Source organism: Penicillium vulpinum (assembly GCF_028829585.1).
Source record: "Penicillium vulpinum strain IBT 29486 chromosome Unknown utg000004l_segment0_segment0, whole genome shotgun sequence".
NCBI lineage: Eukaryota > Fungi > Ascomycota > Eurotiomycetes > Eurotiales > Aspergillaceae > Penicillium > Penicillium vulpinum.
The window spans coordinates 7,352,654-7,379,141 of record NW_026643244.1 but is presented as its reverse complement, the minus strand read 5'-3'; the positions used below and the strand labels follow the sequence as shown (position 1 = coordinate 7,379,141).

The window sequence follows — 26,488 nt, the reverse complement described above, 5'->3', positions numbered from 1 at the left end:
ATCATGGGTCGGCCCGCTCCACAGATCGAGATCGGAATATACACTCATTGGGACCGGACGGCTGTCCACGACATCTTTTGCATTCTTTACATTCTTTGCATCATTTTTCAAGTAAAATGTCTCTATACATATGATACATCTGATAGGGGGGAAAGGCGGGAAAAAAACGTAAGGGCGCTGGTACTAAAAAGCGGAGCCGTTTATTACAGCCGGTTTGTAAGGCGGGCCCTTTTGATTTTGTTTGACCACTTTTTTTATCTTCATCTACAGCATTTGGCTTCTTTTCTGCTTTTTTTTTTGAAGTTGGTGGATACACAATCAGAAATTTTTAATAAGGATACTCAACACATAGAAGAAGAGCCCAAAAAAAAAAAAAAGGACTCGACCAAGTTCAATCATTTTCATTGAATTCATCTAATTATGCCTCGACGGTCATCTCGGCCTAATCCTGCGTCGCCTGAAGCGCCTGTGGCGTCAAAGCGACGCGCTTCAGCCAGACTGTCCGCCGCCGGACCGGAGGTCAAACGGGTCAAGTCAAACGTCGACCTGTCGCTCCGCCAGGCGAAGTCCACGACCAGCAAGAGCAAGTACTTCGAGCCTCAAGACTCCGACGAGCCTGACGAGCCCGACTCGGATTCTGATGCCTCTTCTGAGGAATCCTCTGGCTCTGTGTACGAGGAAGCGAAGGAGGAATCTCCCGACGATGTGGAGCCGGAAGAACACTCCGACACCGACGAGGACGCGAAGGAATCCAGCGCGAAGGGGAAGCAACGGCAGAGCACCAGTAGCGGAAGTGATCCTATGAAGGGCAAGGAACTATGGCGTGAGGGTGTTAGAGCGGGCCTGGAGCCCGGACAAGAAGTTATCATCGCAAAGCCCAAGGCCCGAGACGCGGGGAAGACCCCATACCAGGATGAGACGCTGCACCCCAATACTAGGCTGTTTTTGATCGATCTAGCTAGCAACAATGACCGCCAGTGGTTCAAAGGTGAGAACTCCAACATATACCTCGGCTATCGAGTGGCTGGCTGACTTGCACAGCGCATGATCCGGATTACCGAGCGGCAAAGAAGGACTTTGAGACATTCGTTGATTCCCTCACGCCGAAGATTGCAGGGGTAGACACTACCATTCCTGAACTTCCTCCGAAGGACCTGGTAGGCTTGCAAATACTTCTGTCTTTTGTTTGTGTCCGGCGCTCACAAACCTTTGTGCCAGGTATTCCGTATCCACAGGGATATTCGCTTCAGCAAGAACCCACTCCCGTACAAGGTAGGCTATCTTCCCTTCCGAGTCACTGTCGCATGTTTGCGTGTGTGGCGGATGTGTGTGTCGTACTGTGGGCTTCGGTTAGCAGGTGCTTGTGCTGACTGAAAATGTATAGACGCATTTCTCTGCTGCTTGGTAAGTGTCAATGTTTGAATGCATTTATTTTTGAAGAGAATCATTGAACATTGTTGCAGGTCTCGGACCGGTAAGAAGGGCCCGTACGCAGCATACTATGTGCACTTCCAGCCAGGCTCTTGTTTTGTTGGTAGGCTTTTTTCCCCCTAACTGGTTTCCACTATCGCCATCGTCATCCTGCCTTTCCTTTTTTTTTATTGATTCCCATCCATTGCGGCTAATACCACGCTGTGTGTAGGCTGCGGCCTGTGGAACCCGGAGTCGGAACCACTTGCACTGCTGCGAGAGGACATCGACGAAAACTCGGCTGGCTTGAAAGAGGTACTCCGGGCGCCGGAGATGCGTCGTGAGTTTCTGAAGGGGGCGGCCGACGATGACGATGCGGTTGTGAACGCTTTTACACATCACAATAGGGAGTCTGCTCTGAAGACCAAGCCCAAGGTAGGAAGATTTCTGTCTATTCCCCCCTCATCCCAATGTGAAGTACGTTTTCCATTTGAGACAGACTTTACTCCTTCCCATCAACACATCGTGCTTTGCATTGTCAGCTGGTTTGTTTATTGTTTATGGGCTGGGATGGTCTTGGTAAGGGGGGCACAAGGTTTGCCATTGAGCGTTGGGCATGTTGCCTCTATCGTCCGACCGTGATTGGTCTTGTCGGAGATGACGGAATTCCCACCCATCTCCATCGAATACCATCTTCAAATCTGGCAATGGCATGAAGACCAGACCTTTCTGGTTGACCCGAAAGGTGTCTTGGTGTGCATAGGCCAGAGAAAGGAAATCTCACATGACCAGAGAACCCAAGACCCCAAGACTTTCTCAAATTGTTCTAAAACATCCAAATGGAACCTTGGAAGGGTTATGGAAGACATTCGCACGTGGTTACGGGAAAGGCCAACCCGTTGGCCAATTTTCACTTCCCGAGATTCAACCATGGAACCCAAAGCAATATTTGGCAGACTTGATCTCAATCGGGCAATGGCCATTTCTTGTTAGGATTGCGTTCTCACGCCGTCGAGTTTGGTTCCATGGTTCACAACGCCCAGGGCTCCACGTCTGAAAAAGGAAAAACAAAAAAAAAGGGATTTTATTCAAAGGCTAACACTCTTTCAGGGTTACTCGGCAGACAACGAGAATATCAAATTACTTCGATTACGCAGTTTCACTATTGGAAAGCCCATTGAAGACCATGATCTCAATGCTCAAGAGAAGATTACTACTTTGGTTGGGATTATGGAGCCTTTCGTAAGTTTTATTTCCCAATTCCCCGATCTTCCTCGGGTTTGTCCCCCTCTTGACTAGTCTGTTTTCCACCTGAGCTAGCCATTTTGGCGGTGTTAGCCGTCCTTTTTTTCTTTTTTTCTCTTGCGTATCCACCGCCAAATCAGCATTGCTGTCTGTTTTTTTTCTGGTTTTTTTTTTTTTTTTCCTCCCGCTTTGACAAGACCGGAAAGGGAGACAATAACCTTCTACTCCGGAGTATGACTGACCGCTTCTTTGCTCAACAGGTGACGTATCTGAACAGTGTAGTGATGCCCGATCAGTGAGATTGGGGAAAGCCACCCGCGTCTATTTGACCTTTCGAAGAGTTTCAATGTATCCTTTCACCCTTTTTTTTTCCACTTCTCAACTCTTCTGGCTTCTGATTTCTGATATATATGGAATATATGAGAATATCATATATGAAATATGAAATATGGAAACATTGAAATATATTTTTTATTTTTCTATCGGGTCTTTTGTCTCTTTGCACTGAAACCCGGGATCCCCCACCTTGACGCCTCCTGCACATGGCTTCTTTCGTCGTTTCCTGGATTTCCTGGAATAACGCCTAAACACTGCAATTATCACCCTGCAATATCTGCATACCGCATCGGAACGGGAAATGGTCCAAATCGAGATGTTACTACTGCATTTTCCTCCAAACATGACACAGATACAGTTCTAGACACTTTATACCCGTGTGCGTACTGCAAACCGCCCGCATACAAATATGCAATTTAACCTTTTTACAATCTAACACTCCTGCCCAACCAAAAACACGGGAATGTACAACATAGCTACTGCAGAGAAATTGAATTGGAAAAATTGAAAGTACCAAAGTACTCCAATACTCAAGTTGACGCGCATTATATATCACCGCAAGCGCCCGCGTTCGGCCCGTTGTCGGGCATGTCCGCTAGGCTAACCTTGGGCCTGCAAGCAATGTGGATTGAAAGACCCGGGTGGTTCTGCTCCGTCCCAGATTTTGGTTGGAGAGCACCTTCCTGGTCTGGAATGAACTTCATTTATCTATTTTGACTGAGTATGGGTTTGTTTCTTAGTGTGTATCTGGAATGTTTTTAGTATACAATTGCGGAGTTTAGTGTGTTGGTTCTTGGTTGAAGTTCATTTATGGTGATTTTGGGCAGCGTTCGCGGATATCGGCCCAGTATGCCCCGGTGGTCATGGTGTCAATTTGATACTCTACTATATACGAGACAGATAATTGGGCAATTACATCCTAGTGTTCTGTCTAATATATTGCTATGGATCTTTATCAAAACCAAGGGTTGTTATTCCCACTAGTATCGGGAACCGGGCCCCGAAGACTTTCAGGTCATGCGTTGCTTGCAAATCGCAAAGTAGGCAATAATATATTTACGAAATTGATATGAGGACATGAGAAATGGTATGTTGTACGCTAAGAGAATCATAATTTGACACATATACGGTCTTACAAACAGGGGTACGAAGCTCAAAAGTGGTCTCTGGTAAGTCACTAGATATAGAGACAATATAATTAAAAGATATTGCGAATATATATAAAATTGGCTTTTGGTTCCTGGGGGATCAGGATCTTTAGGGTTGTGAGTTTGCGGCTCCAACCATCGTAGTTCTATATATATATATATATATATATATATATATACTTAGGTACAATTCATCTCACCAATTGCCAACTATATTCATATTCCCTAGATATACTTCCCGGGATCCAAAGTCTAAATTGTCGATGTCGAATCTACATATCAAGCTGACAAGATAGGTATATACTTGACGTTGAACGTGGATTGGAAATAATCACATGTTATAATTTGTCTTGTTTGTTTACAGCCGGTGCACAGGTCTCCATAGACACAATCAACACCAGGGATCAAGGTAGATGCCCGAGCGTGCGGGGATAGACCTTGAAACCCTTGAGTCGGTCAATTTTATGAGGTGCCCGCATTTGAGTAGTTTGGTGATACCGATGCCCTAGGTGCATCTGTATATGCAGATGACACACAGAATTCAATATAACCAAAAAGTATCTAGATGGGTTTCAAATGTGAAAAGTCAAAAGGCAATCCGAAAGAAGCAAAAGGTACTGGAAAAAGCAAATAAACGAATCAGTTAAGCCGCACATATTAAATATGTCAAAGGCACTAGCTCCACGCACGATCCCGAGCAACCAGTTAGCAGCATCCAGAAAAAGCAATATGAGGGATTGACTCGCTTTGTCTCCCGAATGCCCCAAATAGTGCCCCGAATAGAGTTAGGGAGGTCTAGCATGGCGGTCGCAGTGTTGGTATCACCTGTGGGACTGAGTGTATAGACAAGATGGGGACCAATTAGGTACGACTACTACGCGAATCACATAGGATATATATATATATTTTTGAAGCAACATGCTCAAGCCAAGGAGAGAACAAAAGAGCAAAGTTCAAAGACTTTAATGATTTTGCAGATCTCGCTTACAGGTAGTCATCAGGCATTCATCACACGACCTGCATGTTCGAAGTCTTGTACACCGACTAAAGCACTGCCTCGTTCCGGCTCAGAGAAAAAAAAAAAAAAAACCCGCCCCCTCGCCACGTCAGATCACCGGCACGGACCTTAGACTTGTTATTTTGTCCTCATTACTATATGGTGTTCCCGTGACCACAACGACATGCGGGCTGCGCCTATTAGTGCCCGACCCGTCTCCATCCTTGCTGATAGACGCGCTCCCGTGTGGGTAAAGGAGGGGGAGGGGGATTGTTGGCTAATAGGAATTCCAAGGTTGGAAAACCTAAGAAAATTAAATTTTTAAAAAAAGATAGAAACATTAGAAAAAAATCAATTACAAATGAAAAGTTGAAACGAGAAAAAGAAAAGTACAAAAATATTATGACATTTAAAAAAAAAATAAAAACCTTAGGAAACTTCGCCTGCAAAAAGGCCCGGTGAGAATTTTCCTTAGCGTTGGGCTTTTGGTTTCAACAAGGAGCGCTCAGTCCCTGTTTGAAAGGACTAGTTTTGAGGACAGCTAGCGCGTCCCCGGGACAAACAGCATCGAGTGGCCAGCATCTTTGGATAGGGTGGATCTTAGAGAGTCTCCCGGGAAAGTACGCTAGAAGAGAGGGACAAAGCTGAACAGGCCACGCCAGAAAGTGGGGAACGGAAAGACGCGGACGGCAATGCAGTCGATTGGGTTCGAAAAACGTGGCCTGAAAGTATTTTATCTTGGTACACTATTTTACGCCCATCTGTACTCCGTATTACCTTATAGTGTATACATGTATTAACCTTGGAAAACGGAAACATGAACCAAACACCGTATACATGTACCTACCTAGATATTCTGGTTAATATGCTTATAATCACATCATAGATATAATAAAACCATGTCAATATATAATCCATTCCTAGGATGATGGACTAGAACACTTGGCTTTTGAGGTGCAGACAAATACTGTACTGTAACAACGGGGGTATTTTTGACAGATGGCACACATGCATAGATCGGCGGGAAGGCCGGAGCGGCCCGTGGGACAAGTACCCCGAAACTTGATTGATTAATCCTGCGCAATAGTACTCGTATTATTACAATTATTTACTCGATATATTATGCGATCCATGGTTGGGAGAGTGGACTATTTTTTTTTTCTTTCCTTATGACCATCTACTATTACTCATATTATATATCTCAAAAATCCACATTCTAATGGATGTACTATATATTTTTATAGATGATTTTAGGGGGAAACTACCAAGGATTGGCGGTGACGGGCGTACGCTAAATGGCCCCCCCCCCGTACAACGTGGTTGTGGCTCTTGGACAAGGAACCCGCCCTGTCAGCGCAACGCTAATGCAGGTTACCTTGGCTCATGGGCTTTCCAGATCCAGTGCTACAGCCCTGGGAACTTAGGGCAACTCCACCTCCTAATGTTTCTCTCATTCTTTCCCTCCATAGCCTGGTTCATCTAGAAAAGAAAGGGATCCGCTGTCACCACCAATTCTTTTTTTTTTTTTTTTTAAAAAAAAAACCACAGATTTCGTGCCGGACTTCCTATATCCAATCGTATTTCGATGGGATACTCTTCATGAAGAGTGGCGAGTGGTCCGGCTGAACCCCACTCCCTCAGCTGAAGTCTGATCGCCACACTTTCACCGCTTGAATTTTTTCTTTCATAGTATCTACATGCAGTAGCTTCATGTACTTTGATGGACTAGGTAGTGAGATTAAGACAAGGGAATCCGCAATGTATATAATACTAATAACAAGATTGAATGAAATAGTATTGAAATATAATAAAATACAATCAAAACCAACCCCGATATGCATGGAAATGTGTCGCCCCGACCCGAGCCCATCGCCATGGAAAATGATCCTGGTTCCGCGGGGCCGGTTGCGGTTGTGCGACTACGGTCCGAGGCGGTCGTTCGTCCATGGACGGTTACGCAGCAAGGGTCACTCGGAGGAATTGCTCAACATACGTGCATGGCTCAATCCATGTAAAATGAGAGGTCACCTGCCACATTACTGATGATGTCAACTTTTTTGACACTTTTAATTTGGGAGTATTATTCCTGGTAACACTGTCAAAGTGGCGAAACGTGCAAAAAGTTACTCTCGGGCGCTACTACTAGTTTGAAAAAAGAAAAATAAATTGAAAAGAGTAAAAAAAATAAAAATAAAATAAAATAATAAAAGCGGTCGCCGTTCTCGGCTTCATAGCAAAATCTGGTACATTAGATTAGAATCCATGGTTCAAAACACTGTCTCCCATCCATGGATGTTTCAGGTGAGAACGTAAGGTAATGTCATCATATATCCATGCAATGTCTACATAACATATTGTATGTACATGTAGTATTTCTAGTAGATGGTCGACACAAACCTCAAATGTTATAGTACTCAGTACTCAGTAGTACCGTCTAACGTACACTGTATGTAATCCCCCCTCCATGTCTATGGGTCACTGGCGCCGCTTTAGCCCGCGCTGCCCGGGCTCCACCCCGTTCTCTAAAAATTCCCCTGCCCTTTTCCAATCAAATAATTCCTTTCTCTTTTATTTCCTTTTTATTTCCCTTTATTGCTTCCGATCTGAGCTTCTTTTTCTTCTTCTCTTCTGCTTATCTTGTGGGGGGGTTTTTCTGTTTTTACAACTTTTTTTTTACAACTTCCCTTATACACCTGCTCACGTCATAATCGCCGAGGCTCTCTCTTTTTCCTTTCTTTTTTTCTTTTTTTTTTCTTTTTTCTTTCCCTTTCCCCTTCTGCTCTTCCTATTTCCTATTTCCTATTTCCGTTATTTTTGGGATCTTCCTGCATCTGCCCTTCTTCCCCTTCCCCTGCGTGACCGCGCTATGCTCACTTTGTCCTGTGTGATTCAATCCTTTTTTTTAAACAACTCGACGTCACATCCCTGCATCCTTGACTCATCTCGTCTTACTCTTTCCCCAACACAAATGTCGGGCAATCCCAACGACCACGACCCTAACCGTCAGGGTGATCCAAATCGTCAGGATCCTCGAGACCCGAGAGATCCTAGAGATTCAAGAGATCCTCGAGACCCTAGAGCCACCCAGTGGAACAATCCGGAGGATCAGGCTTCCTATCCAGTATGTGCTGTCATTGGAGCCAGTTCACACGGCTCTGTGACCCATGCGGTGACTCCGGTTGCTGATAGCTTCATAGTATCCGCCGACTTCCTATCCTCCGCCACCTGATCAGGATCGTGCCTATCAATATCCACCCCCCGCACAATACGCGCCATCGCAGTATCCTCCTCCTCCGCAGTACGCCCCATCACAATATCCCCCGGCGCAGTATCCGGATCCAAGATACCCTCATCCACAAGCCATGAATGCTATCCACGGAGCCCAAGATCCCTATCGTCTTCCCCCTCCGCCGGGTCCTTATCGCACCGATGCATATGGACCCCAAGCAGGACAAGGGCCTTACCAGGCAGCAGCTCCGCGACAGCGAACGGCCATTGCGTGTCGGTACTGCCGGCGCCGGAAGGTAAGGGATATTCCTCCCCATCTGCGAGTTATCACGCGCTAATTTTTGGTTTTTTTTTTTCTCACCCGATAGATTCGTTGCTCAGGATTCGAGACCTCTGCAGATGGACGATGCAGCAACTGCGTTCGATTCAACCAAGACTGCATGTTCACTCCAGTCTCTTCTCAAACTCAAGCCTTTGTGCCTGCACACACCGCCTACCCCCATCTACGACCTGGACAGAATGGACCTGGACCAGGGGGTCGCGGTGTACCGCCTGTCCTGTACGGCGCCCATGGACAACCTCTGCCCCCTCAACAGCAGCCACAGGGACCAGAGACCACCCTGCCGCCGCCTCAAGGGATGTACTATCAAAACGGACGACCCCCCATGGATGGTGCCCCGCTTCCCCTTGCGTCAACCATGCCCGATCCGGTAAGGCTACCATTCCCCCTCTAGGAGGAGACAGAGAGAAAGAGAGAGAGAGGCCCGAGCTGATGTTTTGATGCGCAGAGACACCGTCGAGGTTCAAACTCAGGATTTGAGTACCCTGACCCGACTAATCTGGCTCCCGTGACCCCCGCCGGCTCTGCTCCCGGATACCAAACTCACACTACTCCGAGCCCTTACGCATATCCCCCTCCGCCTGCCCACGATCGACGCACATCGCCGCCATCGGCTTATAACTATGATGCACGCCCCTCCTCCTCACCTCACGGCTCGCCCTTCCCACCAATGCAGCCCCACCAGGCGCCTCTGACTCCACACCAGGGCAGCGTACCCCCAGTCCCAGTTCAACAGGGAAGTGCGCCGATCAAGACAAGCGGTACCCCCCAGCCAGGGGGTGTGACACCGCCGCCAACCTCCACCCCCGGCGGCTCGCAACGAGGTGGATTGAACGTGCGCGATATGCTGAATCCCGGTGATTCCCAAGGCCGCTCCAGTACCGATAGTGACATGCTTAATGCGCTGAATCGCCGCGGCCCGCAATAGTAATTTCTATTATGTCATTCGATGACCTAGGAAACTAGGAAAGCATACGAAGAATGCGATACGGGACTGGTGAGGAATGAGGACCATTCGGAATGGAGCGTGTGCTGGCCACACGGTTCGAGAGCCATGTGCCGAGTGCTGGCATTTGAAAGCAAAGATTTGAGGTCTCGTCGGCCCGTTGTGGGACCAGACCGTTGTGGGATCAAACTCTACCAAAAATTAGGCTGCAAGGGGAGTTTCGGAATGATATTCCAGACAATGACGAGTACCTGGATGATGAACGCGAGAAGAACGTCACTCCCTGATCTATTACAAGGTCATAAAACGCGAACCCATGAGCTTCATGAGCACGAATTTGAACTTGATACTGAAACTTCCAGACTTATGGCCTCTGATGTTATCGGCATATGAATATTTTTACTTATTTTCTTTTATCTTATTTTCTCTCGATCTTTTTCTCGGATTCAATATCTGACTAATCGCAAATCCAAGCCCTAATTGGATTTGCCCAAGTGTGTGGTTTGGCATGATTTCTAAGGTGCATGCAGTTCATGTGCTAAGTTGAGCTTGATTCGATTTGCATGCCATGCGAGTCTAGCATGAATGCAACGCATTCTGGACAGACATTATCAAATCGCACTCTTTCTGGCTGTCTTTTCCGTGGAATCCGTTTCACAGCTCTGGCGCCACAGACATTGTTCGCATTGTTATTTGAATTTCGGGTGGCTATCTGCTTTTTATTGCAATTTGTCTCGTTTTTTTTGCACCGTTGTCGGCTTTTGTCCTTTCCTGGGATTCGTGCTTCATTCCATTTTACATTACTGGGAAGGGATCCGTCTCTTTACTACTATTTTACATCTTCTATGATGTATGTGTGGCCATCTGTTTTTTTCGCCTACGCGACTAAAAGACGTGGGTCGGCTGTGTCATATGTTCCTTTTGCCTTGATTTTTTTTTTCTGTCATTGGGCCTGTTTTGATCTTTTTTATATCTGTTTTCTCTCTATTTTGTTACCATTGCCTTGTCTTTTCGTTATCAAATATCTGCTTATACTTATATCCGGAGGCTGTTTGATCACTCTTTCTGCTATTCAGTTATTGCCGCATGCTATTCCACCTTTCCGTTGGGATCTTGTATCTCTGAGCGCTTTCTGATGAAATTCTACGATGCGTTTTATACCGAGTATTCCTCCCTAGCTTTGCAGATCCAATCCGATCGATTCGATCCGATCCGATGCGGAATGGGAGTATTTCCTAGTTTTCTCTTCTATTCTAGGGATTTTGCTATTTCCCTTACTTCCCACTTATCCTCATTTCTTTTTCAGAGTGGAGTGTTAGAAGGGTAGACAGCCGCTTTGTCCCTGCGAAGGGGCAAGCAATCTTGGCTGCATAATGGTCCTCGGGTATTGCATTCCTTTCATGCTACATCCCCTGCACCATCATCCAACATGCTGCCTGGACCATGTATGTACGTGGATACAATCTAGACCGGGCAAGGGCCGTTGTACCGTTGTACATATGTAGCGACCTACCTGCATGTGTGAAGGCTGGAGACATACCACGTGACTTACCCTAATCTGGAGAGGGGATGTGAGTACTGTGTAAACGCCGAGGATAGTATAGGCGATGGGTGCAGGGTTACTAGCGCAGCTACTTTAATGGCACTATTCAACTCCATGAGCGTCTTCTTCAAGGCTGCGATAATTGAAAATAGACATCGGCGGGGTACAAATATCCGACTCGCCGAAATTAAGCATTATGCCAAGCTATTGAAGTCTGAAAATGGGAAATGAAGAGAGTAAAAAACAGACGATTGGCGTAACTGTTAGAATCGACAAACGGGCAAGGATCCCAAGAAGGTCAGGAGCATAAATGGAATGGATAATTAACAAGTAAAGGAACTGGCTGACAGAACATGATTGAGGGAGGCGAAAAAAGGACAAAACTATGGATACAGCCTGCAATACTAGGCCTGTGTGAGTTGGGGTCTTGCATGAGACGAAAACGAGTGTGGATGTGGATGGTGAGACGACATGAGATGCAAAGGAAGTGCGTTTGCAGGGCTGGAACGCAGCATGCTAGGGTTTTGCGGGGCGCAATGTCGAGAAGTTGAAGATGGTGGTCGGCTGACAGTATTTGAGGGAGATGGTTGGTAAGATTGGGGGGGATATCAAGAAATGGGTCGTGAAATAACTTATTTGTGGTTAGGAACAGAATCAAGAACGCGCGCCATCTTCTTTGCACGAGCTGGATCCTCAACAACCATTCCACGGCGCATGAGTGTGCTCTGCACAGTCTCCACGACCTTGTTAAAAGACGAAGCAGCGCCACGCTCCTGTTTGAAGCGGACTAAACTGAGATTGGCTTGGTGCCCGTGCTCAAGGACAGTGTAAAATTCAGCAGTGAACTCGACTTCTCGAAGATGAAGGACTAAAGCGCGATTAGTATAAGTGCTGCATCGGACGAAAGAGTGGCTTACAATTTGCTTCGCTAACACGACCGTGAACAATGCTATTGGTCTTGTCCAGGTACACATCCTCCATGCCGAAGTCCCGCCACTCGCGAAGGAGTTTGTAGAGTTCCTTGCGTCCCTTGACCTTCGATGTGTTCAACGCAATGACCTGGGTGGCGGGCTTGATCTGGAAGACACGGGCAAACCAGTTATGGTTGGCAATTGAGCGACGTTTGTGGCGGAATGGATTCGGCGGATCATCAGCTTCGATGGAACTGTCGGTGTCTGCAAGTCCCTTGCACATCAGGGAAGAATGACGATTATCCTTCGTTGGGGTCGTTTGGATGTCTTTCTCCTTGTCTGTAGATTGGTTAGATTATTCAGAAGAAGATACCGATACTGCACTTACCAGGAGGAGGGTCTTGCATGTTCAGGGTGGGCTTTTTCGTCAAAAGTTTCTTGAAAAAGCCACCTCCAAAGCGATCTATAGATGTCTTTCGTCTCTGGATTCGCTCTGTGTCCTCGATCTTGGAAGGAGAAGCAGGCTCGAGGGTAATTGGATTGTGCACGGTGGTGCCCCCACTGGGAATAATGAGGTGGATGTCCTTCGGTGGGAGAGTAGGGGGATTATCTGAGCCCTGAGGGCGATGCTTGAACCATGACCATTTCTTCCCTTCCGGGGCCCGGGCGGTTATTTTCTTGGGGGACAAAGGAACTTCTTCAATGGGAGCCAGCCCACTAGGTTGGGCAATATGGCGAGACCCAATGGAAAAATGCCGATCGCTGCCCTGGGAGTCACTCATAGCAAATTCATGGACATCTGATGAAGTGAGCTTGGTGGAGGGTTTCTTCCGAATGGTCAGGGGTTTAACTTCCTCCATGCAGGGCATTGAGCTGTGAGGGACCATCCGAATACTTGCCTTGACATCGCCGCCCTGGGGTAGAGCAAGCGAAGCCCGTGGTTCTGGCTGACGACGAGGGCTAGCCTCACTGGGCGCGCGCACGGGGCTTGCGCAATTCTCATTGATAACAGGGAGTGAAGTCTCGTTCGGCGAAGTGGAAAAAGGATCTTGGAAAGACGCTACATCCAAGTCTCTCCGTATACCATTTTGTGCCTGGTCTTCTTCAATCAAGCGATTGAGGTGAGTGATGACACCAGAAAGATATGCAGGAACGTTATCCTTTCGGCCCCGGCTGTGTTCGATAAACTTTTGACGTGTCTCAGTAAGCTCCTTGATGTTGTAAGATCGGGATGACTTCTGGGAAGTATTAGATACTGGGATTGTCGGAGTACGCTGAACTTTCTCGGGGCTTGCCATTGAGACTGGAGTCCCCGGTGTTTCATATCCAGATCCACCACTCGCAGTGCGGATGGTTGTACCGGAGCTTCTATTGAATGCCTCCTCGCAGATCTGGCTGAGCTCGTGGGAGACTTTTCGAGTGTCCTCCTTCCATGTGTAGTCTGTATCGCGAACTTTTCTGACCTGCCCAAAGACCTTGACCTTCGGCCCAGTCGCTCGGACTACAGTTGGCTGTGCTGGTAGGGGTGGGCTGCTTGGCATGTCCGGGAGGTCGAGTGCATCTGCCATGAGTTGCAAACTACAAGTGCTTGGTGACCGCTTGAACTCATGGTGCTGATTTTTTGGGGCAATCTTCCTCTTCTTCGCTTTGGTAGATGTAGATCCCTGAGAGCGGTTGCGAGCGTGGCGGAAAGAGACGTTGCGACGATAGCTCATAGAATGTGCTGACAATCCGGGAGCGCGGGAACTGGAATGAGCTATCTTGGAAGAGACGAAGGACTTCATAGAGCTGGGCCCATGCTTGCGCTTTGTCAGAACAGTGAAGGGTGAACCATCTGGTCCATCCGATTCTTCTGGCTCTTCCTCCTCCACAATAGAAGGGGGAGGCTTTACCCTTGGCGACGATGGAATAACTTCAGATTCCTCTGGAGACTCCCGGTGGACCGTAATATGGGCATACTGTGCACCTAACGTCGTGCTACCGTGCTTGGGTGACCGATATGGGTCATAGCTCTCTGTGGTACCGGAGGACATCGGTTCCTTGAAGGAGCTGAGACGACGAGGGAACTCTTTAACCGATGGAAACTGAGCACGACGCTTGGAGCTACCCTGGCCTGTTTGGCTGCGGCCTCGACGAACTCTACCACCGGGACGGGAGATGTGGTGATAGTCACTAGCCGAGTACTCTAGAGGCTGTCCTTGGTAGTTCTCCAACTGCTCATCGCGAAACTTTGCTAACGCATTGTAGAACATTCGCTCATGGGTTGGTCTGACCGGGTTTGTTAGCATCATGCATGTCAGGCTGAGAACTAGAAGGTGGTACTTACTCGATGCATAGAATTCTTTGAATCAGGTCCTCGGCCTGAACATCGTGCCACAAAGTCTGCAAATTTCGAAGGATATCGAGATCGATATCCTGCTGGCAGGACAGGGGTTGGCCACAGTCCTTCACTGACAGCGCAGGAGGCGGGCCAACGTAGTGATCAATCATTGCGTTGTGGAGCTTTTCGTATTTGGTTAATAACGGGTGCAGCCAAATGTTTTTCATTGATATCCGATCCTCTGGGCGCTTTTGGAGGATACGCTGGATAAGGTCGGCTGCTTCATCGCTCAACTCTGGAGGAATGATATAGTCTCCTTTCTTCACAAGCCGCAGGGTATTTCCCAAATCTCCTCCATCAAAGGGCAAGTAGCCGGTCAAAAGGGCGTAGAGGATGATACCGCAACTCCACATATCAGCTCTGTCACCACGATATTTTCTGCCGTAAATGATTTCCGGCGCCGCATAATGAGGGCTACCACAGGAAGTGTTCAGCCAGTGGCCTGCAGGTTGTAGTGCAGCCATACCAAAATCAGCAAGCTTCACGTTGTAGTTTGAGTCGAGTAAGATGTTTTCGGGCTTCAAATCGCGGTGACAAATATTGAAACGATGACAATACCCGAGGGCTGCAATGATCTGTCGGAACAGTCGCACAGCCTCTTCTTCGGGTAGTGGTCCATTGTTAGATACATAATCAAACAACTCTCCACCCTCGACGTGTTCAAGGACAAGATACCTAGCTAGTGTGTTAGTGTATTTTCATAAAAATTCTGAAGGTGTTGGGGACAAACAATTCTCCTCGGTTTTCCCAAACATCATAGAGACTGATCACATTTGGATGTTCGATCAACTTCATGATGACCACTTCACGTTCAATCCCACATGGCATTTGTCGGGTGGCTGAATTGGTAGGGAACTTTCCCATATTACGGTCCATGGCCGCGATACTCTCACTCTGAACCATAGCAGCCGACTTCTTTGAAACAATCTTAATAGCCGCCGTGTGTCCTGTGACAGCATGCTTAGCCAATCTGACCCGTCCAGTGGCCCCCTTGCCCAATGTTCGTCCGAGCTGCCACGGTCCCACATGTGTTTTTCTTTTCCCTTTGGTTGACAGGATCGATGCCGCAGACATGATGGAGTTTCGGGCTGAGTTGGGCTGGAAGTCGGTGGCCACGGAGAGGCGCTCATTTTCCTTGTTCCTTTGCGGGGTTGGGGTCATACAAAAAGACATCCCGTCAGGACTCTTCAGCTGCTCAGATTCTTCGATTCTCAGGCGCGGTGTCTCAACATTTGGCGACTTGGAGTGGTTCATCCGGCTCGACACGTCTCCTAACGGCTGACGCCTCCGTAGAGACTCATTAAAGTCCGACATTCTTTGGTCGAGGCTAGTGGTGTAAAGCCTCAGCAGTTTTGGTGTTTTTCCCACGTGTACTTCAAGCTGCAGAATTAGTCGTCCACCTAGATATTCATTAGCTGAGCATTCATCCAACATCAACCAAGATGTTAGTACCTAACACACAGGAAATCAGGCAAAAGGCACAAGAATACAAATGCTTTCGGCTATTAGCGAGAAGAAGTTTGTTGTAAAGATCGACTCCAGAACTTTCTGGGGAAAAAAACAGAAGAAGCAAACTAAAGAGTGACAAGGACTGGTCAACACCACATCATCGACGAAGATGCAGGCAGGAGACGAAAAGACAGAGGATCCCAAGCGACAAACTCCAACCGACTGGAATTGAGATAAGAACACAAGGAGGGAAAAATATCGGAAGTGTCAATTTTCATGAAGGACAAGAGGTTGGCATGCTTCGGCTGGACTGGAATGAGAGAGATTCCTTCCTTCCCATCGGAATGCTCTTAGCAGTATTGCTGTTTATTATTTACCATTCACTATCTACCATTGTATGTATTTTTTGACTCCAAATATGTTTGAATATCGTACCATGGGATTTGGCCTACCTGGTGACGAGGCAGAACCGTCCATACTGCTATTCCCACTTCACACCTCCCAAGTCCCAGGCTAGCGCCTATATCGATCGATTTACTTTCTTTTTATTTATCTTTTGTTTTCATTATCCTAAGTCTTAGCACAAATAAATATGTATTAAACAGTTTAAGCTCGTATACTCTCATTGTCAACATCAATTGCGATCGACAGGAGAGATGGCATTCCCCCAAAGAAGGGGGATAATAACAAATCAACACTCAACTCCAGGGCTACATAGCCATTTCATTTGCACAGGGGTCTATTTTTGTTGAGCATTCCATACCCACAAGCTCTTCATGTTCTAATATCCAGTCCTTGGGGTCAAATCAAGGGTACAGATGAGACTGCACACATCGTCACCTTCCCGCCTTATATGTACATGATACATATAGACCCCCAATTAATATACCAGTCACATCACAGGTGCAATTCAACTACCGACATTTAAATCACCAATGCTGTTCACTAATAGGTACATCATTCACATTAACCTCATCTGCAAACCATCGCCCCTCGCCATTCCCTTCTGGTCCGATCAGGACATCATTTCCACTCATCATACGCTTTCGCATCTTTCCCGTATCATCGAAAGTCCAGTCCTCCAGCCCATAGCATCGCTTCCAGCGCATTCCATCTTCCACATCCTGAAACTCATACCAAAACTGCACAGCAATGCAATCATCCCGGAAAGCAAAAAGTTCTTTTCGAAGTCGATAACTATGCTCGCGTTTCCATTTCGCTTGCAAGAACGCGACGATAGCTTCTGTCCCAGTAAGGAAATAGTCTCGAACACGCCAGATGCACGTTGGGGTGTATGCCTGAGCAACTCGAACGGGGTCCCTAATCACACATGGTCAGAGCGGGCGATGAAATCACTACATCATCATCCACTTTGCAAATCAGATAACAATATTCCATCTTGAGGACGCAAGATACACCCTCTCCGTTTGAGGTATGTTCGCATCTGTCCAGGACGATCCGCACAGACAAACAATACAAGTCTGCAAGAATGCAAGGGATGAAACCTTCAATGCCCTTCTTTTGACCACACAGTTTATCAAGGGCGATAGAGATAAGAAATCCGAGACGTACTTCGTATTCCACATATCCTGCGCTGCTTTGACTTTTTCCCGCGCAGTCCTTTCATTAAATGGTGGTTTGAGATCTGCCATGGTAGGAATCTTAGGGGATATGAAATCAAATTTGTCTTCAAGTCAGCTTGTGAGGTTCCAAAGTTGAGAAGCTTAACCCCTTCCAAGCCACCTGGGCACCTAGAAAACCCGGGGCCGCCTTAGACAGCTTTAGTCATGCCCACGTAAAGCCCGGGGCTGTGCAATGGGCATTCCCGCGGAGAATTGTCCTGATACTAATCAAAGGTACTACAAGAAAAGTTTCCAACCTTGGAAGATTGTGCATGAAGATAGTTGTATGAATAATTATATATAACAAATTGTGTTTACGCAAAACTTATACCTAGACTGGTAAGTTCGTAACCATTGAACCGGCAGGCATATATAGATCCTAATAATCCAAAAATATATAATTTGACACATAGTATCTAGTATACGTCTGTCGAACGAATAAATAAATATCTTCTCACTATTCATTCTTAAAAGTGTGATATTCCCTTGACTATTTGTTTATAATTGATGATCGGGTTGATCGCTGTAGCAATGTGTGAAATATATATTTGCTTCCTCCATCAAAAAAAATTGTAAGCCTTACACTAAAATTTCATTTGAGCTAGGAGAAACAAATCGATCTTAAAGCACAATAAAATCTTCAGCTAACCATATTTTCATATCTGCTATCGTTTCTATGATCGTTGTAGCTTGAAGCTCTCTAGTAGCGCCAAGCCACAACACCAGATGAACTACAGAGTACGTCTAGGACACAACCCACAAGGCCCCTGAGCAGAAACATAAACCTATTTCAACATTTAGACATATTAGGTTTCTTATCATGATAGTCAAGCCATTGTTGATATAAATACAATCATGTACATACATATTGGCTTTCTTCACATTCTTGGTCGCCGCGAAGTGTGTCCGCCCAAGGGGGTTTCTTGTGTTGTATGGTGTACTCCGTACGGAGCAGGCCAATTCAATATTTTTTAGCAATAAAACTTCATTTCTCTTTACCGAACACGGCATGTTAAATCTAGCCAAGAGACTTACCTACCCACCCTAAAACGCTTGCATGTACTTCATCCATCCAAAGGTCAAACTTGGGGCATGACCAATCCCAGTCACATTCCTCTGGAAAGAAGAAACAGTATCTCAAAAATATCTTTGAAAACATTCCATTTTTTCTACTTATTTATCCACAAATGATCATTCAATATAAGCCATGAAATCTTTTCCCTTGTTGAACTGGTAGTTGTTTTAGGTCTTTGGGCCAGTGGTGAGAAATCTGCATCAGAGGAACGAAACCGAGTTGTTCTCTGATTTGATGCGATTTAAGGAATAATCTTTTTCTGAACTTACCTATTTGTTTTTTTTTCTGCTTCAAGACGCACAGAGAGCACAGAGGATCAGGCATCTAATATCAGGATGAGTAGTTCATCAGGTAGACATTAACTTTTAAGGATCACCTCACTCATAATAGATCGATGTCTGACACAGATATAATCACCCCATATCTTCTGCGGCTAACAGGAAGTCAACATGGCATCTGCGGATAATTTGACTTAATCAAAAATTGACTTGGCCCTATCTGAAGAGAAAACTCAAGGTGAAATCAAGGTCCAAGAGAGCGGAAATATTAATACTGTCCAGTGGTATCGGCAGAATGTGGTTTATAAAATGAAGCATTCTTGTATTAATCGAGCGTTTAAGCTTCTCTGGATAGAACAAGACCTCCGAGACACCGTTTGGAAGAGTAATGCCTGAATAAGAAGCCTGTGGCTATGGGCAGCTGGATACTCTATAGGAATAACATATAAGCGAAGCTTTAGGATTTGAACAAGAGATATTAGTTGCTGGAACGCTAGTGGTGGAAAGTCCAAAACTTGTTTGTGTCGGGGCCTCTGATTCGAGTATTTAACCTATGGCGATCACATCTGCTATGGTATATGCATTAAGTTCTCGTCGAGAATTGTATAAGAAAGGGAGGATACTGTAGCCGTTGGAGTGGATGTTACGCTGATCGCAAGATTGATAAGACAAGATACCTTAGAGCTAGACATTGTACGGTAGAATGTGGATGCTGTTACCAAGCCCGGGGATTTAAGCTTACAAAAGGAGAAAAGAAAGAAATTAACCACGGATTTCCAAGGGGTGGACGATGATAGTTTTTACCACCAGAGGATCAATCGAGCTTCGATATAGGGGTTATCTCTTGATAGTCATGACAGATTTTAATACCCCTAAGATATGAGAATGATGTTTCAGAAGAGCAGTCAAGGAAAGCCAAGTCGGGCAATGTCGATGAACCATTTATTCTTGCTGGGGACAAGGAAGAAGTTGTAATACCTCAAGTGCCAGCTCCTGGCTACATATGCACATAGTTTTTTGTGAGGTTTTTCTTGTCCAATGCAACTCTTTCTTTTTGTTTACGTAGAATTTAGTTGTTCCCCGGGTCCTGAAATCTGACCAATACATACATATGTACTCTGCCTTCCTATTTAGGAAGGGGAACCTTAGAGCCATTCGTGCCTGCCATTCGTGCCTGCCATTATAGTTCTTTCACATGAATCTTCCAAGCTACCAACAGAACTTGATGTTCGTAGAATTTTTGATTCTGTAAAAAATCTCAAACCAACTTCAAACCGGATACCAGTGAAACACTTCACTATTCTTCACAGTGAGTCTTCTCAGTTGTCTTTTTTGAGGTCTTTTTTGCTATAACTATGGCCTACCCCATCTAGATGTCGTCGGCGAACGCCCCACCTCTCTGCGAATGCCCAAACCCCCTCAACGATTACCTCGCCCAGATTGGGACCTTTGTTGAGCGACTGGCAGCCGCGACGACCCCTCGACAGGTGCCGCTCCTTTGGGTCATCATGACCATGTATTTGTTCGCCTTGCTGTCAAGACGCGTCGACGCCTATCTGGACTGGTGGGTTGACCTATCTGCCCTATTTACATTGAACACCATGAGGTTAGATTCTAATAAAAATTCTAGGCTGTTTCCCCTTCCGCCCCGAGCCCGAGCCCGAGCCCGAGCCCGAGCCCGAGCCCGTGGCCATTCCCGTGGCTATGCCCGTGCCCCAAGCCCCAGGGCTGGCTAGGTAAGCCATTGTGCATTTTGCTTGTACTCAATAAAATATGGCTAACAAATCGCGCTGTACGGAGTAGATTGGACCAATTTTTGTTTTTAAACAAATGATAAGGCTGTTTATGCAGCAGACTATCCTTCTATTGTTTACATACACATAGTCATTTATGAAGCTTGAATTACTCCTACTTCAATGAATGATTACTCCTACTTCAATGAATGATTACTTCTACTTCAATGAATAATTACTCCTACTTCAATGAATGATCAGTACCACCAACATTCTTGGCCTGTCTCGTTTGTTTATGTGAACTGTGCATGACTAAAGGAGCTCGCTTCCAACCTTGCATCTTCCAGATCGGGTCTACCAGTTTCCAACTCGAGTATTCACTCACTGAAGAGTTCTGTAGACCTACAGCATCATGTGTAATGGAACAGAATAGAAATCAAGTGGAAGCTGAGGGTCCAGTAGATTATATTTGGAACAAAGATATCAATAATTGCATTATCCTCAATCATAAGTGCACCACACACACAGACCTCTTTGTCTCAAACAAGGTGAAGTTCACAATGAAAGAGATCTAAATCCAATATTGTTCATTTCATTGAGCTCTACAGACCTTTTTAATTTCTCCAGATACAGATATTTTCTTCTCAAATCAATACTCTACCACACAGCCTTTTCCACCCAAGCCTAGTATCACGAGTACGCCCCTGCGCTCCATCATTTTCAACAAGCCCATCATTTATCATGTGCAAGATGCGTTATAAATGGTACCGCGGCCACTGCGGTATTAGTGGTTGTGGGCACACAGAAGCAGTGTGGATCGAGCGCTGTAAAGAAGCTAATGCCCGTGAGAGACGGGTACCTTGCCCCAATCCACGTCCCGTCCTCCGTATCACTGAAGCTTTTGCAATGGGGTTTTGTCGTCCTTGCCTTGGCTGGGCTGTATTAATTCCGGGAGCCCCTGAATTGGCTAATCCTGAGCGGATCGACAGGCCTCGTCGACGACAGTAGATATTGACTCATTGACTTTATTGTTTGACTACTGGCGTCTAACATGATCCATGAATAAAATGCGACTGTCTTAATCTTGAAAGCAGAGTAGATATAGGCTGAATTTTGAAAGTTTGCATGTTTAGAAATAGTTCGATTGTACATCTCAGGCCTCGTTCGGTGCCAAGAAGAGTCCAAGTCAGTTTTGAGGACCGGGAATTATTGGGTGATGGTGAATATGTGGATTTTTTTGGTCCTTGATGAAGCTATTTCACAGCTTAGACAAGGGATGAGGGGAAATCTGCGACACTTTCTGAACCTCTACTGCAGTTTGTTGCGTCGCCTGTAGAAGATCTAGGACTAGTGGTCCCACCAAAGACAACTTGGAGCTTTGTACCGAATTTGCCGATAGCAGTATAACCGAAGAAGATGTTTGTGGCACGTATTTGACAAGGGAATTGGAGTTGGAGTTGGTATAGCAAGAGAGGGGTATGGCCAAGGAGTTAGGCGCATGCGACTGGCCAATTTCAGATGAATCGCTAGCTCCTGCCCCCGCTTCGATAATGACGAGTGAGGAGGGATAAAATCCATTCCTTGTGCGGATACCAGCGCTCTTTTTTCCGGTCAATGTGCTCACGTAGGCTACTTGGTCGACTTGTTTCCCGAGGGAAAATTGTACGCCTGCATCTTGTGCTGCTCGATAGACCTATATTTCAATCGCATATCAGTAATTATTCTATTTCCGATTTTCCTTTTTGAAAAATAAACGATAATTAGGTCTTAGGGAACGCTACATTTGTCAAGTCTCCGGAAGGGATATAATCATCTTTTGCAAACACCGAGACATTTGTGTAGCCTCGTAGGGAAAGATGTAGTGCTACCGAGAGGCCGCGAGCGCCAGCGCCGACAACAATGATAGAATCTGATATAGAAACGCCCATGATGAAAGAAAATCAAATGTATTATTTGTTTATTTGTGGACTACAAAGCTGATATAGTATTCTCCCCGCATTCATACAATCTCCATAGAATTGGAGAAAATTGCCCTCGGAAGATAGGAAAAGGGAAGATGAGGAGTAGCTCGTGAGGGGAAATTCTCGCCGACATCGGGAATCCTCCCGATGTTTCTCCGACTCTATATTACTATACTTCCTTATATTTCCTACATATTTAAACTTGAAAGATGGATGTTTACATTGAAGCGTTTCCCCCCCGGAGATCTTAAACATTCATAAGGTGCTATTAACTCGAACAGCTCGAACACGAACACATATAGTCAATTAACTGGAACGCGATATATCCAGCCACGGAGCATTAGAAGCCTTTGCGCAAGAGAAATGAATGCAATTGAGCATAGCTTTTGAGAGAAAGCACATCGCTTAAAAATATCCTTAAATATGCTGAAACTCATGAAAGCTCATACGTACAGGTTCGATTCGAGCGGGGTTAGATTTCTCCACACTCGGAAGCGCTCCCGATGTGCTTCAAAATACAAAACTTGTTCCCTTTTGCCTTCGCTTCCTTCTAATAACGTCAATTAAACCATGGATATTCAAAACGGAACCCTTTGCATCCTAGGCTGTGGTAAGCACACAAGCCCATAGGCAAAAAAAATCGACTAATGCGTCTAGGAAACTTGGGCATTGCCATTCTAGACGGCTTGGTCAATGCGCCCGTGGAGAAGTCTAAAGAGTTACCGTTTGCTCGATACACTGCATGCGTGCGCAGTGAAAGCTCAGAGAAGAGACTCTTCGAACGATTCACCCAGTCCTTGGACAAAATAAGCATTTCTCGCGGCAACAATGTACAAGCTGTACAAAATGCCGATGTGATTATTCTAGGCGCAGACCCCGCCGATATCGAGACCGTCCTGACGCAGACTGGACTCCGCGAGGCCTTGGTCGACAAGCTTATCATCAGCATTGCAGCCGGCTGGACAAGGCAAAAGCTTGAAGTCACACTATACGGCAGCGAAACTACAACCGATAACACAGCTGGCAGAGCATGGGTGGTACGCACATTGCCGAACATCGCAGCCCAGGTGTCTCAATCACTTACTGCTATTGAAACATCGGAGCCCGCATTGCCAGAACGGTATCTCCAGATAACGACGTCGATCTTCGAACAAATTGGCAAGGCAGTACACATTGATCCGAGGTTGATGAATGCTACTACTGCTGTCGGGGGGTCAACACCGGCTTTCTTCGCTGTGATCTGCGATGCAATGATTGATGCCGCAGTGGCAGTTGGTCTTCCACGAGACCTGGCCCATACCATGATCTTTCAGTCAATGCAAGGGACGGCTATGATGCTTCAGAGCGGTATCCACCCTGCCCTCTTGAAGGATCAAGGGACGTCTCCCGAGGGTTGCACGATTGGTGGTTTGATGGTGATGGAAGAGGCTGGTGTGCGTGGGCATGTTGGACGGGCGCTTCGGGAAGCTGTTACGTTGGCTCGTTTGATGGAGACAACACCCCATGTTAATGATACAAGACATTGATCTGTTATTTTGGGAGTAAATTGGCATAAGAAAAACTCGGGATTGCTGTTTCTTTCGATCATTGAGAGTGAACAAGTGCCGTCTTAGATATCATGCATATATGGATATTAAATATTGGGGCCCTCTTGACCCCTGACTCCTGAGAATATGACCAAATAGCCACAGCCATCTATAACAAAAATATATAGAGAATTTCACTCTTCTTCTCTGTGTAATCCAAACTCTGTATGCAAATCCTCTGTGAGCTCCAGTTGTTTAATAGGTATACAGAGAAGCAACCCAATACCACCAAATGGGATTGAAATCCACCAAACCCATCGTAAACTATCTTGATAAACACTGAGTACTTCCGCCATAAGAGTCGGGCTATCATGCAAAGTACGCATCAACCCTTGGCTGGCCATAGCATATGCACCTCCATTAGCAAGTTTTGTGCGCAGAGACAGATCACTGACGCGATACAACAGCTCCTGGACACGTGCGTTGAAGACAGTGGTTGGAATAACAATACCCCATATACAACCAAAGCTGCGCATAAACGCCCAGGTGGAGGTTGCAGTGGCCACGTCGGACTCGGGTAGTGATGCCTGGATTGGGGGTAGGGTGCTGGAGAAGATCATACCAGAACCAGCGCCAAAGAGTATCTGAAAGCCAGCCCAGTCACGAGCAGGCGAATGGTCATCTAGGAGCGAGAAGAGGCCACTGGCAATAGTGAGAAATATATATCCCAGGAAGTGGAAAATGCGGTATTTGCCAGTCATCGCGATGATAACTCCCGTGATGATGCCAAAAGGCGCGATTGCAGCAGTGATAGGAAGCACGTAGAGCCCTGATTGCGTGGCAGTCGAGCTACGTACAGCCTGGAAGTAGACAGGCAGGAAATATCCAACCCAGTACAGTAGGATCGACTGAAAAAACGCAATCCATAGTGCGCAAGTCCCAGTTCCGCTTGAGAACAGCTGGAGCGGGATCGATGGCTCAGCACAGAATCGTGACATTTGATGGGCGTAGAAAAGGAACAGCCCCCCAACCCCTAGGATAAGAGGTAAAAGAACCCGCCATGAAGACCAAGCGTACGTTGTTCCAGCCCAGGTGAGGGCGAGCAAAATTGAGATAACAGCAGCTGTAAGGATAGAATTACCAACGAGGTCAACGCGCTTGAGCTGGTACCACACAGTACCATTCCTGGGCGGGTGTGTGACTCGAAGGAACAGCACTAACAGCACAAGGGACGCAGCACAAAGTGGCAGGTTGATATAGAATACCCAACGCCATGAGACATACTGGGCGAACGCGCCACCTAGGACGGGGCCGATCACCGTTCCAATTGCCCAAACAGCTGCCATAAGCGCGACATATTTACCTCGCTGGCGGAGGGGGACTAGGTCACAAATGACGATGTCCACGAGTGTGTTGATACCGCCGCCACCGATGCCTTGGATTGTTCGTCCCGCAATAAGAAGTCCAGTGTTCCTTGCACCACCGGCCATGCCACTTCCCAAGGCAAATGTGACAACCGAGATAATCAGCATCCATCGTCGACCGAAGATATTTGCGGTCTGGCCAAACAATGGCAGAACAACCGTCGATGATAGAATATATGAGTTCGTAATCCACATGTACAGCTCGCCAGCATCGATATCAAGCGCTATTGTGGGAAGGGCGGTCGAGAGAATGGATGTATCGAGGGCCGAGAGGAAAGTTGTCATGCATAGTGCAGGGAAAACGGCCCAGAAGCGCCATGTCTTCTTTGAAGTGAGATGGTTATTGTTAGATTGCGTTGGGGCTTCGCATTCTTGATGTTGTTCTTCTACTGGCACGCGAAGAGGCTCTTGGACAACTATTTCGGTTAGCGATGGCTTTTCCCTCGACTGTGAAGTTATTTCTGCCATGGTATGGAATGTGAAATCGTGGTGAAATTAGGGCATGGATATGGAGCTAACACTTAAAAATCCCGAAATCCGGTCCCCAAACCCTGTCCCCAAACCCGCTCCAAGGCTGTTGATCTCTTTCCCAAGAAAGTTAGGGGCACATGGCGTAGGCGCCACTTGATAGAACCTTGGAAGACTAGCGGTGCTAGTTGGACCAATAGTATTTAAGTACTGACACTCGGTGTGGGTGTAAAGGAGTTCAATGAAAGACCACGCCAGATTAACCCGAGACATTATTAACCCTGGAATGCCCCTATAATGCTAAATTTTGGTCGAGCACAACAAAAAGCCTTTGCCGTTGCAGTCAGCTTACCCATCTTTTGATGCATAGGCTTTGAGGCACAGATTTGATTGGTGTTGAAGAGCTACGTGTGTTTGGCCCCTTCCTACATGCATTAATGTCATACGTAGTTTGCCAACAGCCTCCAC

At 46.4% G+C, this 26,488-nt stretch overlaps 9 protein-coding genes across 9 annotated transcripts; 5 read left to right on the top strand and 4 right to left on the bottom strand.

The window, feature by feature from the left end:
• Window positions 1-420: 420 nt before the first annotated feature.
• Window positions 421-2,954, top strand: N7479_011312 (DUF2461 domain-containing protein; the record flags this gene model as incomplete). Its single annotated transcript, XM_057259003.1, has 8 exons — window positions 421-988; window positions 1,042-1,157; window positions 1,219-1,272; window positions 1,385-1,404; window positions 1,464-1,534; window positions 1,643-1,845; window positions 2,521-2,652; window positions 2,916-2,954. The coding sequence occupies 8 exons, from the start codon at window positions 421-423 to the stop codon at window positions 2,952-2,954; spliced, it is 1,203 nt and encodes a 400-aa protein (XP_057106461.1).
• Window positions 2,955-6,971: 4,017 nt separating this feature from the next.
• Window positions 6,972-7,151, top strand: N7479_011311 (uncharacterized protein; the record flags this gene model as incomplete). The annotated part of the gene is made up of 1 exon (XM_057259002.1): window positions 6,972-7,151. The coding sequence occupies one exon, from the start codon at window positions 6,972-6,974 to the stop codon at window positions 7,149-7,151; it is 180 nt and encodes a 59-aa protein (XP_057106460.1).
• A 953-nt stretch (window positions 7,152-8,104) lies between these two features.
• N7479_011310 (Zn(II)2Cys6 transcription factor domain-containing protein) lies at window positions 8,105-9,632 on the top strand (the record flags this gene model as incomplete). The annotated part of the gene is made up of 4 exons (XM_057259001.1): window positions 8,105-8,257; window positions 8,334-8,660; window positions 8,733-9,074; window positions 9,153-9,632. The coding sequence occupies 4 exons, from the start codon at window positions 8,105-8,107 to the stop codon at window positions 9,630-9,632; spliced, it is 1,302 nt and encodes a 433-aa protein (XP_057106459.1).
• Window positions 9,633-11,825: 2,193 nt separating this feature from the next.
• Window positions 11,826-15,798, bottom strand: N7479_011309 (serine/threonine-protein kinase; the record flags this gene model as incomplete). Its single annotated transcript, XM_057259000.1, has 5 exons — window positions 11,826-12,061; window positions 12,111-12,443; window positions 12,493-14,372; window positions 14,431-15,159; window positions 15,215-15,798. The coding sequence occupies 5 exons, from the start codon at window positions 15,796-15,798 to the stop codon at window positions 11,826-11,828; spliced, it is 3,762 nt and encodes a 1,253-aa protein (XP_057106458.1).
• Window positions 15,799-16,862: 1,064 nt separating this feature from the next.
• Window positions 16,863-17,585, bottom strand: N7479_011308 (nuclear transport factor 2 family protein; the record flags this gene model as incomplete). The annotated part of the gene is made up of 2 exons (XM_057258999.1): window positions 16,863-17,253; window positions 17,506-17,585. 2 exons carry the CDS (start codon window positions 17,583-17,585, stop codon window positions 16,863-16,865), a joined length of 471 nt encoding a protein of 156 aa, XP_057106457.1.
• Window positions 17,586-20,281: 2,696 nt separating this feature from the next.
• On the top strand, window positions 20,282-20,644 carry N7479_011307 (uncharacterized protein; the record flags this gene model as incomplete). The annotated part of the gene is made up of 1 exon (XM_057258998.1): window positions 20,282-20,644. One exon carries the CDS (start codon window positions 20,282-20,284, stop codon window positions 20,642-20,644), a length of 363 nt encoding a protein of 120 aa, XP_057106456.1.
• Window positions 20,645-21,899: 1,255 nt separating this feature from the next.
• N7479_011306 (FAD-dependent oxidoreductase) lies at window positions 21,900-22,569 on the bottom strand (the record flags this gene model as incomplete). The annotated part of the gene is made up of 2 exons (XM_057258997.1): window positions 21,900-22,334; window positions 22,423-22,569. 2 exons carry the CDS (start codon window positions 22,567-22,569, stop codon window positions 21,900-21,902), a joined length of 582 nt encoding a protein of 193 aa, XP_057106455.1.
• Window positions 22,570-23,172: 603 nt separating this feature from the next.
• Window positions 23,173-24,128, top strand: N7479_011305 (pyrroline-5-carboxylate reductase family protein; the record flags this gene model as incomplete). The annotated part of the gene is made up of 2 exons (XM_057258996.1): window positions 23,173-23,212; window positions 23,260-24,128. The coding sequence occupies 2 exons, from the start codon at window positions 23,173-23,175 to the stop codon at window positions 24,126-24,128; spliced, it is 909 nt and encodes a 302-aa protein (XP_057106454.1).
• Window positions 24,129-24,322: 194 nt separating this feature from the next.
• Window positions 24,323-26,020, bottom strand: N7479_011304 (MDR family MFS transporter; the record flags this gene model as incomplete). Its single annotated transcript, XM_057258995.1, has 1 exon — window positions 24,323-26,020. One exon carries the CDS (start codon window positions 26,018-26,020, stop codon window positions 24,323-24,325), a length of 1,698 nt encoding a protein of 565 aa, XP_057106453.1.
• Between the last annotated feature and the right edge of the window lie 468 nt (window positions 26,021-26,488).